Raw genomic sequence first — 13,231 nt, 5'->3', positions numbered from 1 at the left:
GGCTGTTATCTGATAGTTTTTTCTGGGATAGGAGTTGAGCTTTTACCTGGGTGGAGTAGATTGTTTAAACTGGCCCAGAATTTTTGGGGATTGTTTTGGTGTTTGTTTTGCAGTTGGCAGTAGTAATTTTTTTTGTCTAGGGTTATTGTTTTTTTGGTCAGATTTCTTTGCTGTTGGAATTTAATGCGGTCGAGTGGGGACTTGGTAGTACGCCATGTATTCCAGGTTTTGTTTCTTAGTTTAATTAAGGATTTGGTCTCCTTTGTTAGCCAGGGTGTTATTTTTGTTTTAATTCTAATTTGTCTTTTTGGGGCATTAGCCTCAAGTATAGTTAGAAATGTGTTATTAAAATTTAATACTGCCTCTTCTAGTGGGAGAAACTTAAGGGATGCCCAGTTATATGATTTAAGTTCTGTCTGGAATTTTATGAGGTCAAAGTGTTGCCTGTTTCTAACAGATCTATACATGGGCTGATTCGAGTAGGTTATCTTGTTTTTCTTTAGGTAGGTGATGAGGTGATCACTGAGGTCATTTGGTAGGGTCCCTGATACATAGTTATGATTTTGACTGTTTATAAGCATCCAGTCTAGGATGCTCTCTTTTTGTTTGCTGTTACCTATCCTGGTAGAGGAAGTTATTGTCTGTTGGAATCCGTGGAGATTTATTGCTGTGGAATTTAACTCTGAGGAACAGAGATGCCAGTCTAGGTTTACATCTCCTAGGATAATGGTTTCTTGAGGATAGTTGTTTGATAGCCAGCTTAGAAGATTTTCAATTGTTTCGGTGTTTTTCCCAGGGGGGATATAGGTAACTATTAGATTAATTTTTTTGTCCCTGTTTAGTTCTATTTTTAGTGCTAGTATTTCGCATTAGAGATCTGGGGTGGCTGTATGGGGTTGATAGTGACATTTAGCGTGGCTTTGTAGAGCACAGCAATACCACCACCCTTTTTGTTTAGTCGATCAGCTCTGTGTAAGTTGTAGCCAGGTGGCATGATCTCATTATCTTTGGTCCCTGGTTTTAGCCAGGTTTCAGTTAAGCACATTATTTCTGGGAGGTACATTCCTATTAGGGCATGTAAGTTATGTATCTTTTTATTTAGACTTCTTATATTTAAGTGGTATATTTGGAGGGAGTTGGATGTGTTCCAGGAAGGAGGTGGGTTGTTTAAGCTTAGTAAGGACATGGGGCCTGGATTGGGGTGTATGTCCCCATCTATAGTTATATTCTTTCTTAGAAAGTCTAATATTCTCATAAGTTTAAGTAGAAGTTTATGTTCATGTTTTGAAAAAAAAATCATAAGTTTAAGTAGAAGTTTATGTTCATGTTTTGAAAAAAAAATGTCTGGTCTGTAGCAGTTTTGCAAGATACCTGGAAAGAACAAAGTCATTGTACATATAAAGGCATCATAATGATGTAGACAAATTTGATTAGAAGAGAGCATTTGGTAAACAACAGCAGTGTGATTATGAAGTCTTCTTCACATTTAACTGGGATTCAGGAAAGGCCCGGAAACTGGAATTGTCCCTGCAGCACCAGAGAGCTGTTCCTGTTTGGTAGAGGTTTCCATTTCCTAAACACAGTTGTGTTTATTCAGTTTCTGTGTAAGTATGACACATTTTTTAGTCTGTATAACGTCTTTTCATGTATTAGTGCGTGTCAGTTGAAGTGATATCCTGTCTATCTATGTGCTACAAAACTTAATATTATATGTTTTGCAGTACACAGACCAGATATATCATTTTAACAAACACTAATAAATATTTTTGGCATTTGTTTTTGTCTTCATTCTGTCTGGGGCAAATCCTCTGTCGTAAGGGAAAAGTAACAGTCATTCATGCTTTGGTGCTGCTGTAAATGTGAGGGGATCAGTTATCCTGTTTTTCATTTGCTACTTCTACCTTCTGTTCTGAAAATTAATTTCAGGGGAGACGTCTTGGATATATTTCTACTTTTAGGGCAGGTACATAGCACAGTGATACTAGTAGTGTAACTGGAGTCCCTTACTTCCAAGTTCCAAATAATGTTTGACATTTTATTATTTGTAGATTGCCCTCTCTGCCAAGAAAAAGCACTGTCTAGTACTGATTCATAGTATAATATAAATTGGTGTAACTGACATCTAATGTCTGAAGTTATTATTTATAATCCCACCACTGTCTGTAAATTTAACAAGAAGTAACACGAGCTGCATTATTTTATGGAATTGCTACTTTCTAGTGGTATGGCATAAGTTTCAAGAAACAAACTGCTGGGGCGCACTTGCTGTATATTATAGTTTACTAATATTGCTGTCATATAGATTTTAGATCTGATTTTGATTAACTGTAAAGAATGGCTGAACACGTGATCTGTTTTTAAGAGAAATTTAAGGAACGGAACAAATTATGCAGTTGCATGACTTTAACTTTCAGTGTAGATTTTTCACAAAAAAAATGTAACTAGATCATTTCTGCTGCACCAGAGAAAAACCTAAGTCTCTAGGAGGCAGTCTTAGTTGACTAGAAGGGAGCTGTTGAGTGTTATGGTTGTGCTTTTAAAGATAAAATAGTAATGCTGGTGAGACAAAGGCCCAAAAATGGGGACAGAGTTTAAATATTGCTCCTGTATACACTGATAGTTGCTAGAATAAGAAGTTTTGCATTATTATGCATTTTCTGAGGGATATGAAGTCTGAAATTCAAACGTCTGCCGTTCATTATTTGGTGACTTTAATCTTCATGTCGGTATTCCACAATTCCATTGGCATGGGTGAGGTTGCATCATTATATATTCAAATTTTGTTAATCAACCTACTTTTCTTTGGCCTTTGTCCAGATTTTTGATGTTTCCAGGTTGAGAGGTATGTTCCTGTCCTCTAGCTTGTCTTACTCCTCCATTAATTTTAACTTGCTACCACTCTATTACCAAGAAAAGTAAAGGGAAGTGAATTGAAGAAAATTGCTATAATTGTAGTAATAAATCTCATTTTCTAACAGGCAGTGTAGATTACTCTACTGCAGTATTGTAGCTGTCCTACATAAATTAATGCAGGAAAAGTACTGCAAGTACTTCATGAATTATTTTGCTGTACCTTTTATACTGTCATACAAGATATAGAAGTGTGTGTGTCCCTTATATGTAGCATATTTTATAGGTGTGGTTTGTTTGGTTTGTACATAGTACTCTTCTTAGAAGAAGAAAGGATACTATGCAGCTACAGCGGCCAGCCATATTAAATATTGAATAAAATGAAAAGTTAACTTTGTATTAATCTGTGTGTGCATGTTAGCATGTGCTTATATCCTGCTTTTTTTTTTTTTATTTGTGTACGTGTATGTCTGTAATTATATGTAATATACAGAGAGAGAGAGACTATATATAAGTAGAGATATAGCTATACACACCTATGTATGTGTGTGCTGGGGGATCAGATGTGTGTATCTCTGTATGAAGGTGTGTGTGTGTGTGTGTGTGTGTGTGTGTGTGTGTGTGTGTGTGTGTGTGTGTTTAAGAAGGCATGCCTCCCTGCAGCCACACACACTTCTCTACAACTCTAGACATACTAGTTCAGATCACACAACAGTTTGGATAAGAAAACATTTTGCTATTTGCACTAGCATGCTGTAACACTACATAGCATTCTGGTGAAAAGAAAAATTGGTGTAATTTTTCAGGGTCAAGTCTTATCAAAAAACTTTCCCTCCTTATGAGAAAGATGGACTTAAATTTGCACTGTTAAAAAAAAGAAGAATATTGGGCATTAGTAGTGGTGCTGCAACATTCTACAAGTTTCTGGAGATTGGAGGAGTGCTAGTCTTTTAATTCTGTTTGTAAGAGGGGACTGATGTCCCACAACTTCTGTCATTTTTTTCAGAGAGAGTTAAGGAGAATGGTAGTCCCTCCTTGAAAACAATATTCTCAGGTAGAATGAGAAAGAGATCCATCTGCCTGAGTTAAAAATAATAGTGGGCCACTCAGGGGGGTGGGGGGGGGGGGCTTTCTGTATTTCTACTCACATCTCTTTAAAATATCAGTGGCCCCTTTAGAGAAAAAAATTGTGCAACTACATAGTAAAAACATTTGTTGAGAGAACACATCATTTGTATTCTGAACCGGCAGTTATGCGAGGTCCATTGTTTTCCATAACTGCCAGAACAAAATTTTCCAGGATTATCATCATACATTTTGTTGTTCAAAGAACAATATAAACATCAAAATGCTTTGCCTGTTGGTGTATGGTGTCTCTGGCTTCCCATAAGGATCTGCCTGTCTTCTGAAAATTCTTTATGACGTAGATTTTATTCCCATTGTACTTCAAGAAATCCCATGTTGGCTCTTGCAGAAGTCAGATGGCTTTTTTTCCCCTTAGCTTTTTGACACATTATGTAATAGATATTCTTATTATGGATGTCAGCCAGACTGTTCTCACCACACATGAAGAATCAATGGCTTTAACTGGGGACAGAGGTGGAAGGAGCACTTTGAACTCCTAAATTTAGTGGACATTCATTCCTCAAAATAGGTAGCACCAGAGACAGATGATGGAAGTGGATTTGTTTTGGTAGATGAGGCCACTGTAGCAAGGCTGCATGAGTGGATGAAATCTATCTTGAAATGCTGAAGGCACTGGATATTGTGGGAGGTGTTGTGGTTGACATGCCTTTTCAGTGTTACAGGAAGTAGTGGAGTAGTACCTCTGTATTTGTAAACTGGGGTACTATTTTTTATATTCAAAAGGGGGACACGTAGCATGAGAGTCTACCAGGGTTTACCAGGGTGCTGGAAATGGCACTTCATTCACTGGCTGAGCTTATCGTTCAGGAGGAAAACAGACTGTGCTTGGCTGTAGAATGATGAATCAACTTTTTAACCTTGCACAGTAATTGGAGGAGTCATGGGAATTTGCTGGTATTGTCTACAATGTGTTGTGGAAGCCACTGCAGCACTATGGGGATCAAAGGACCACTGCTAAGTGACATATAATTCCTCTGTTTACAACATTTTATGGTATTCCAGAAATCATCCTTTTATTTTAAGTTAACAGCTTTGAGTTTACTGTGTATGGAAGTTCTTCTTTTGTATCTTTGCAATCTTGTATATAATGTAGTTGCGTACTGAGCTTGACAGTGCAGTTTATCTTTTCTGTGGTCCCCTGTTATAACTGACTGTGCTTGATAAGGCTAACGTGTATCAGAAAAGCTAAACATATATGTTATTGAGAGAATTAATGGGTCATGTGGTATAATTGGTAGCATAGACAGCAATAGGGTCAGAATGTTTTTATAGCCATGTCCAGTTCTTTAGACAGGTAAACTTTCCTATATGCTTGTGAGCTTTCATTGCTATGATGAGAAACCATGCATGAACACGCTAACTCATGAAATAAGGCAAATTGAACAAAATGAAAGGAAAGAGCATTCCCCCTGTTTTGTGAGGATCATGTCTGTTGTATTTAATGCAGGTAGTAGATTGAATTCAAAGTCATGAACTATGCTTACTTGCCACTGAAGAGTTATTCTTGTAATTAAAACCTATATGCATACATGCACAGTGGCTGAAATCATTGCTGTGGTTACGTAACTTTGGTCCATTTTACATGAGCAGGTGTGACACAACAAATAGTTTCTCTTTTTTTTTTTTTTCTTTTACAGTGCAAGAAGATGAATTAATCGATGAAAAGAAGCCAACAGAGCTGCCTATTATTCCAAACTATATTTCCAATACTTCTTTCCCCTTTGTAAAAGACAAAAGTGCTTCAGCTGATACTAATGATATCTCAGCAGCTCGCAATGGAGTAAATCATTTGTCAACTGATACTAGTTCTTCAGAAATGACCCAGGATAAAAACACACATTCTCATACCCCCTCAAGAAAGGAAAATGCTGCAGAACAAGTTTGTAATGGAACAGTGGCCAACAGAGTGCCACCATTGTCTGGGACTGAATATAAATTGTCTGGACACCAGACTGGGCCCATATACCCAAGGCCAGTTACACAGAGTGCCTCTTTGTGCTCACCCATTACAAGTAACCCAATGTCTCAGCAACAGAATGGAATAAGCATGGGATCCCTGCCTGCCTTTCAGCCCTTCTTCTTCACTGGTGCTTTCCCAGTCAGCATGCAAGGTACTTGTATTCTTCTTTGCCTAACGTGCATTATAGAAGTTGCACTCTGAGTAAGAACCTCTTGTATTAAAATCATTAGCAAATGTATTAGCAAGTTCTCATCAGTATAGTTTTTTATTATTTTGTGTCCTAGGTAAAGCTTGTTGCTAAACTAGCTAGATAATATTGGTGCTTTTTTATGCCTTTTGGTTGAGATACTGAGAAGAACATATTGATATAAAGGCTGTAACCAGTCCTTGTAACATTGTCAGGTCATTCTAAAGACAGTTGATTTGGTCAAAGGAGTATTACACATCATTAAGCAAAAAACATCTACTTTTTATCTCTTTATCTAGCCATGTCATCATGTTAGCTTGTTGACTTTTGTTCTCGCATGTAGTTATAACTAGGATTATTAAAGATCTTGTTATGCAAATTCAAGATCACATGAGCATTGAATTCTGTCTGACTGAGCTATGTAAGGAACATTATTTTCATTTGTGTTAGAATGGCTTTCTAAATTTCATCTGCTTTATTCATATTACAAGAAATATGACGACCTCTTCACATGTATGAGAGCTGTGTTAGTGAGTGTTGCCCGTTAGTAGTCTGACCATAACTGCATTCCTCAGAATAGTGAAACTGAAAGAATAAATGTGGGGGACTGTACACCAGGTCGGCAAAAAATGCTTTAAAAGTGAAATAGCAGATGTCAACTGTGTTTGATTGACTGACTGAAAAATAATCAGTGTATCTGGTGTCATGCTGCTGGCTCAAGTGATAAGTCACATAAGTGATTCTTGCGCCAGAATGTAATAAATTGGATCTGATATCTGGGAACTTTCGTGATTTCCTTTTCTGGGATCCAAATGTCAGGAAAATGATTGCTTTCTCTAGCCTCTGAATTCAAGGCATGTCTGTTTCCTTCAAGTGCATGATGTAGTATTACCACGACAAGTTAGGAGAATGCTCCCAACCCTTTCATTCCAGTTTTGTTTTCTTTTCTTCTTTTCACATTCTTTCAATCTTAATACAAATGCTCATTCACAGAAAAGCTCATTTATTTAGTGCAAAATAAATGGATTATTCCAGAGGTCGTCATATAACTATCCATGGTTACATTAGCAAACAGCAGCTTCTGTGACCTGATGTTCTTCGTGTTTCACTGTTGCAGTCATTACATTTGGGTAATCCTGCTGGCAGGTTGCCCTCAACCGGCCTGAATTCCAAAGTCTTGGGTCCTACGTTGGCTGCTGTCACCCCCTCCCTGACGTCAGGTCGTCAGGGGTATAAAAGAAGCGGCCAACACCATTTTCTTTAGTCTTTCTTGCCACGCGGTGCCCGAAGCAGAAGCAGTTCGCAAGTGCCGATCGGCCGACTCCGGATCTGAAACTCAAACACAAAAATCTCAGAAGTCTTCAATAAAGCTAAGTACCCCGTTGGGGAAACTTTTTCCTTGCTCCAGACTGATGTCAGAAAAAGTTAATAATTGTATTACGTGTGTAAAGCAAATACCTCATAAGGATTTTCATTCTTACTGTATTCCTTGCCTAGGCCCTGATCACAATGTTTCTGGTTGTCGGTTTTGTGCTAGATTTAACCAACGCACTATTAAGCGTCGGTATTCTTTTGCTTTAAAGTATTTTGGTAGCATGTTTAATTATCCTAAAATGTCGTCTGATAGCCATCCGACTACTGGAGTTTACAAACAACGCAATGAAAAGGATAAAGAAAAACAGCCGAGGTCCAAAACCAACAACAAAGCTTCTCCTAAGCCAGTCGCCGGTTCTCAGTGAGGCGCTTTCGCAGCCCCTGACACCCGCTACTTTAGAGTCGCAGGCCGCTACCGATTCCCATGCGGAGTCGGCCATGCCACTGGATACTCCAAGTATTGGAGCCTCGGACGCTAATCCCGCTGAGCAGGTACCAGCTTCTAAGGGTGTATTCAGACCACAACATCTTTACATTAAAACGACTTCAGCTTCAAAGACAAAGACTAAAGCAGCTTCTAAAGCAAAGAAACTCAAGAGCCACATGTACAGGCTTCTATGCCCAAAAAAGATTATCAAGATGGCCGAAGACCTGATTACTTTGATCAGGGGTTCCCATCCCCCTCCTGATAAAAGGCCTAGGCAAGAGACTGACTATGAATCCTCAGATCCGGTTTCTATTTCTTCTGATTCCTCTTCTCATCAGGGATATTCTTTAACCCCTGTGAGGATTCTGATGCTGAAGAATATGTACCTTCAGCATCCCTTCCTGAGGATTATTCCTTTGGGAAAACCTTGCATACCATGAGGGAGCATTTTCATTGGGAAAGCCAAGATTTTTCAGAATCAAAAAGAGGCTCAGGGATTTCCTCTTACTACCACAGCACAGGCCTCTAACCATTCCTCTTGTGTTAGACATTGTAGATTATGTGTTTTCGGAGTCTAGTTTGACCCCTGACTCCTTACCTCCAGCTCCTGTTAAGCCTGACAGATATTACAGGGTTCCTGACTCACACAAATTTTTTTTTAAAAACCCAGCCGCTGACCCAGAAACGGTTTCACAGGGTCCCAAGGGAGTTAAGGCCTCTACAGCAAAAAAAAACAACCCCCTCTGACAGGGATTCAAGAGCACTGGATAGATGGGGGGAAAAAGGTTTACACATCTGCAACTTTGGCTATAAGGGCCTTAAACTGTCAGTTTCATATGCTCAAGTATCAGCAACGTCTCATGGGATTGCTTAAACAGAAAATAATAAATTCTGAATGTGCTGAAAACAAGGAAATGCAGGATTTATTGCATGCAGCTGAACAAGCTGGAAAGCATACTTTGCAATGTGGTTTTGATTCTTTGTAGGCCTCCTGCAAGGCCGCACTTACGGGCTATGTAATTGGGAGGCATGCTTGGTTAAAGGAACAAAATCTGCCTGATCATGTTAAGGTTAAGTTACTAGATGCACCTTTACAGCATGATACTTTGTTTGGTGCTAAGGCAGAAGAGGTGTTAAAGAAAATGGAAGACAATGCTAAATCTATGCAAACTGTTAGAGTTTTTACAAGTACAGCCACTTAGGTTTAGTAGACACTGGCCTACAAAAAAATGGTCCTTTCCTGTGTCAAACAGACCTCAAAGGGGCAGATCCCAGGTGCAAGGTTGTTATAGGACAAAATAATGGGGTGCTTCTACCTCCAAAGCTGGAGAAGATAAAGCACAAACATACAGAAAGCAGTCCCAATGACTTTCCCCTGTCTGCACCAAGTACTTATCTTCTGGCAGCACCCTTAGGGGGAAAATTAGCACTCTTTGCTCAAAATTGGCAAATTGTAACCCAGGACAAATGGGTTCTAAATATAGTATCACAAGGCTACAAATTCCATTTCCATACTCCGCCAAAGGCAAACGGCTGGCCAGATCTGCCAAAAAAATCAATGGGCAGAGGCACAAAAACAAGTTTCATCGCTCATGGACATGGCCATTCAGCAAGTACCAGAGCAAGAGCGGGGACAAGGATTTTACTCTACTGTTCTTGGTACCCAGAAAGGGCGAGGCCTGGAGGCCAATACTGGATCTATCTATTCTGAACACATTCCTGGATATTCCAAAATTCAAAATATTGACTTTGCAGCAGCTTCTGCCCATGCTGGGCAAGAACGCTTGGCTTGTGACTTTAGACCTAAAAGAGGCATACCTGCATGTTCCAATCAGACAATCATGCAGAAGACACCTCAGATTCAAGGCTGGTTCAATACATTACCAATTCTCTGCACTGCCCTTTGGCTTATCTACTGCGCCCAGGGTCTTTACAAAAGTGCCTGGCACCAGTAATTGCATTCTGCAGACGAAGAGGAATACAAATATACCCTTACTTGGACTACTGCCTAATTCAAGCAGAGAACAAGGACATTCTTCGTCAACATCTGGCGTTTGTGAAAAGACTACTAACATGCCTAGTGTACACAGTCAACAAAATGAAATCAAAACTAGTGCCCTCTCAATATATAACATTCCTGGGTGCAAGCTTGAATACAACTGCCCAGATGGTTTATCTCACACCAGACAAACAAAGGCAACTGACTACCTATTTCACAATGTTGGCAACAAAGGCCCAGTTATCTGCAATAAAAATTCTGCAGGCTTTGAGCTTCATGGCATCTTACATCCTACTAATTCCATATGCAAGACTGCATATGAGGAAACTTCAATGGTACCTAAAAAGTGTTTGGACTCAACATTTCCACAGCCTGGAAACAATGATTACTTTCATTCCCTGCCTGCAAGAGGAGTTTCGATGGTGGGCAAAGGCATGTCACCAGAACAAGGGACAGCCATTCACATTACCCGCAGCCAGGCAGACACTAACAACGGATGCATCAGATTATGCCTGGGAAGCCCACATGGCAGGAAGATGCATTCAGGGCACATGTACCTCAAACCAAATGCATCTACATATCAATCAAAAAGAGATGCTAGCTGTTCAAAATGCCCTGACAGCCTTCAAGGACCAACTTCAACCGGGACAACTGCTGATAAAGACAGACCACACCACGGTCATGTGGTACATAAGCAGGGGGGCACACATTCTTACCCACTTTGCAGACTAGCTATGACAATGTGGGACACAGCTTTGACTTGCCAAGTACATTTGCAGGCACAATTCCTGCCAGGAAAGGAAAATACTCTGGCAGACGAACTAAGCAGAAACCTCATGGATCCCCACGAGTGGCAGCTGGATCCACAAGTCTTCAGCATGAAAACAAGGAGATGGGGATGCCCGGACACAGACCTATTTTCCTCCCCTCACAACTACCAACTAAAAATATTCTGCACAAGGACTTATCACAGACAAGCATGGAAAGTGGACGCCCTATCTTTCAGCTGGAAAAACCTATCAGTATATGCCTTCCCTCCACTGCCTCTCCTCCCCAAGGTACTCCTAAAGGTCAGACAGGAGAAACCAAAGATGATACTGATTGCCCCAGACTGGCCCCACTAGTACTGGTATCCAATCCACAGAAACTTGTCTCGATGTCCTTCAAGGATGCATCTGCAGTCGTAACATATCGGTTGTCCTGCCTCAGGCAGCCCTTCGGTCGGCCGGATTCCAAAGTCTGGGTCTGGCCTCGGCTGATGTCGCACTTTCCCCGACGTCAGAGCTTCTGGGGTATAAAGGCATCAGCCAACGCCATTTTCCTTAGTCTTTCTTGCTGCGCGGTGCCCGAAGCAGAAGCTGTTCGCAATTGCCGGTCGGTCAGATCCAGAGATTTCAGCTACCGAAGACTTGAAAAGTACCCGTTGGGGACTCTTTCTTGCCTCAGCCGATGTCAGACAAAGTAAATAATTGTTTAACTTGTGGAAAACAAATACCTCATAAGGATTTCCATTCTTACTGCCTTCCTTGCTTAGGCCCAGACCACGACGTATCAGCTTGTTTAGCCTGTGCCTCCTTCAACCGACTCACTCTTAGGCGCCGGTCGGAGTTTGCAGAGGAATTTTTTGAACCGCTTTTGCTTATAAAATGCCGTCTGAGACTCCGACTTAAGCATATGGTCAAAAAGCAGGAAAAGGACCGACACTGTCTGCCCGGTTTCGGCTGAACCAGCTAGGTTTGGTCCTACAGTGTCTCTGTTTCGGCTGAAACAGAGTCCACGGTTATTACTACCGAAACCATACTTCTGACCACCGAGGCCGGAGAGGCCCGGCTGAGTCAACTTCAGAACTCCCTACGAAGCTAGTGCTCAAGAATTGTCCGACACCATACCTTTGGACATTTCTACTCCTGCACGTGGGGCAGCTAGGCCCCCAGCTTCCATGTCTATTAAGGCCTTCTCCAGGGCAAAAGCTGCCAAACTTTCAAAAACTTTGCCTGCCAAATCTACTTCCCAGAGGCCTTCCTCCAGTTCTCAGATCCTCCAGTCTTGCTGAGGACCTCATTTCCTTAATTAGGGGTTCCCAACCTCACCCAGACAGGGCCTCCCAACCTCTTCCAGACAAAAGGCCCAGGACTGATCCCTCTGAACCTCTCTCCTCAGATTACTCCACGGATGGATCTGATTTGTCAGACCATCAGGAAGGGGCCTACTCGCCTTATGAGGATTCAGATGCAGAAGATTCTATTCCTTCGGCCTCCCCACCAGAAGAATTTTCCTTTGGGGAGACTTTACACTCCATGAGGGAACACTTTCAATGGCAGGGTCAGGATTTCTCTGATTCTAGAAAAAGATTAAGGACCTTTTTACATTTGCCTCAGCATAGGCCCTTAGCCATACCTCCTGTTCTGACCGTAATTGATGATGTGTACAACGATGTCAGTACTGCACCTGATTCTCTTCCCCCGGCCCCTGCCAAACCTGACAGATATTACAGGGTCCCGGATTCTCACTTCCACCTGTATAAAGCCCATGCTGCAGACCCAGAAACTATTTCTCAGGGCCCTAAAGGGGTTGCAGCTGCTACTGCCAAGAATCCCCTACCCTCTGAAAGAGAGGCTAGAGCATTAGAGAGATGGGGAAAAAAGGTTTATACATCTGCCACTCTTTCTGCCAGGGCATTAAATTGTCAATTCCATATGATACAGTACCAAGAATTTTTGTTAGATCAGCTGAATAAGAAGCTTTCTTCTCCTGAACCTTTAGACCGTAAATTCCTTCAGGATTTGGTACACAACTCTCAGCAGGTCAGTAATCATTTCTTAAAATGTGGCTATGATGCACTGGAGGCTTCATTTAGATCAGCTATGACTGGGGCAGTAATTTGTACGCATGCCTGGCTGAAGGAGCAATCTTTGCCAGACCATGTCAAGGCTAAACTCCTTGATGCTCCAATGGAGAAACAAAGTTTATTTGGCTCCCCTGCACAGGAGATTCTAAAGAAGGTGGAAGAAAAAGCAAAATCTGTGCAAACAGTAAAGGAATTCCTGCAGGTCCAACCTCCGAGGTTCAGCAGAAACTGGCCTACAAAGAATTGGTCCTTTCCAGCTCAGCTAAATGGAAGAGATTCCACCACAGAGGGGCAGGAACAGACGCCCCAGAGGCAGAGGTCAATCAAGAGGTACCTACAGGGGCAGTCAGTGGCAGCCTGCCAACCAGAGGGGTAGTGCCACAGCTACAACTACAACCACTACCACAGGACAGACCCAATGACTTGACTCTGATTCCCCC

The 13,231-nt window shown here is 41.3% G+C and overlaps 1 protein-coding gene across 1 annotated transcript in view; it reads left to right on the top strand.

Annotated features, from left to right (window-relative positions):
- ANKRD40 (ankyrin repeat domain 40) overlaps positions 1 to 13,231 on the top strand; it is a 735,912-nt gene that overhangs the window by 297,309 nt on the left and 425,372 nt on the right. Inside the window, exon 3 of the mRNA XM_044071087.1 lies at positions 5,634 to 6,107. Within this exon, the coding sequence (XP_043927022.1) occupies positions 5,634 to 6,107 (474 nt within the window). The remainder of the gene's footprint in view (positions 1 to 5,633; positions 6,108 to 13,231) is intronic.

The sequence above is a fragment of the Protopterus annectens genome, chromosome 5.part0, assembly GCF_019279795.1.
Source record: "Protopterus annectens isolate FY-2018-M chromosome 5.part0, PAN1.0, whole genome shotgun sequence".
Classification (NCBI taxonomy): Eukaryota; Metazoa; Chordata; order Ceratodontiformes; family Protopteridae; genus Protopterus; species Protopterus annectens.
Note: the sequence above shows the minus strand (reverse complement) of the source record. Positions and strands in the feature narration are given on the sequence as shown.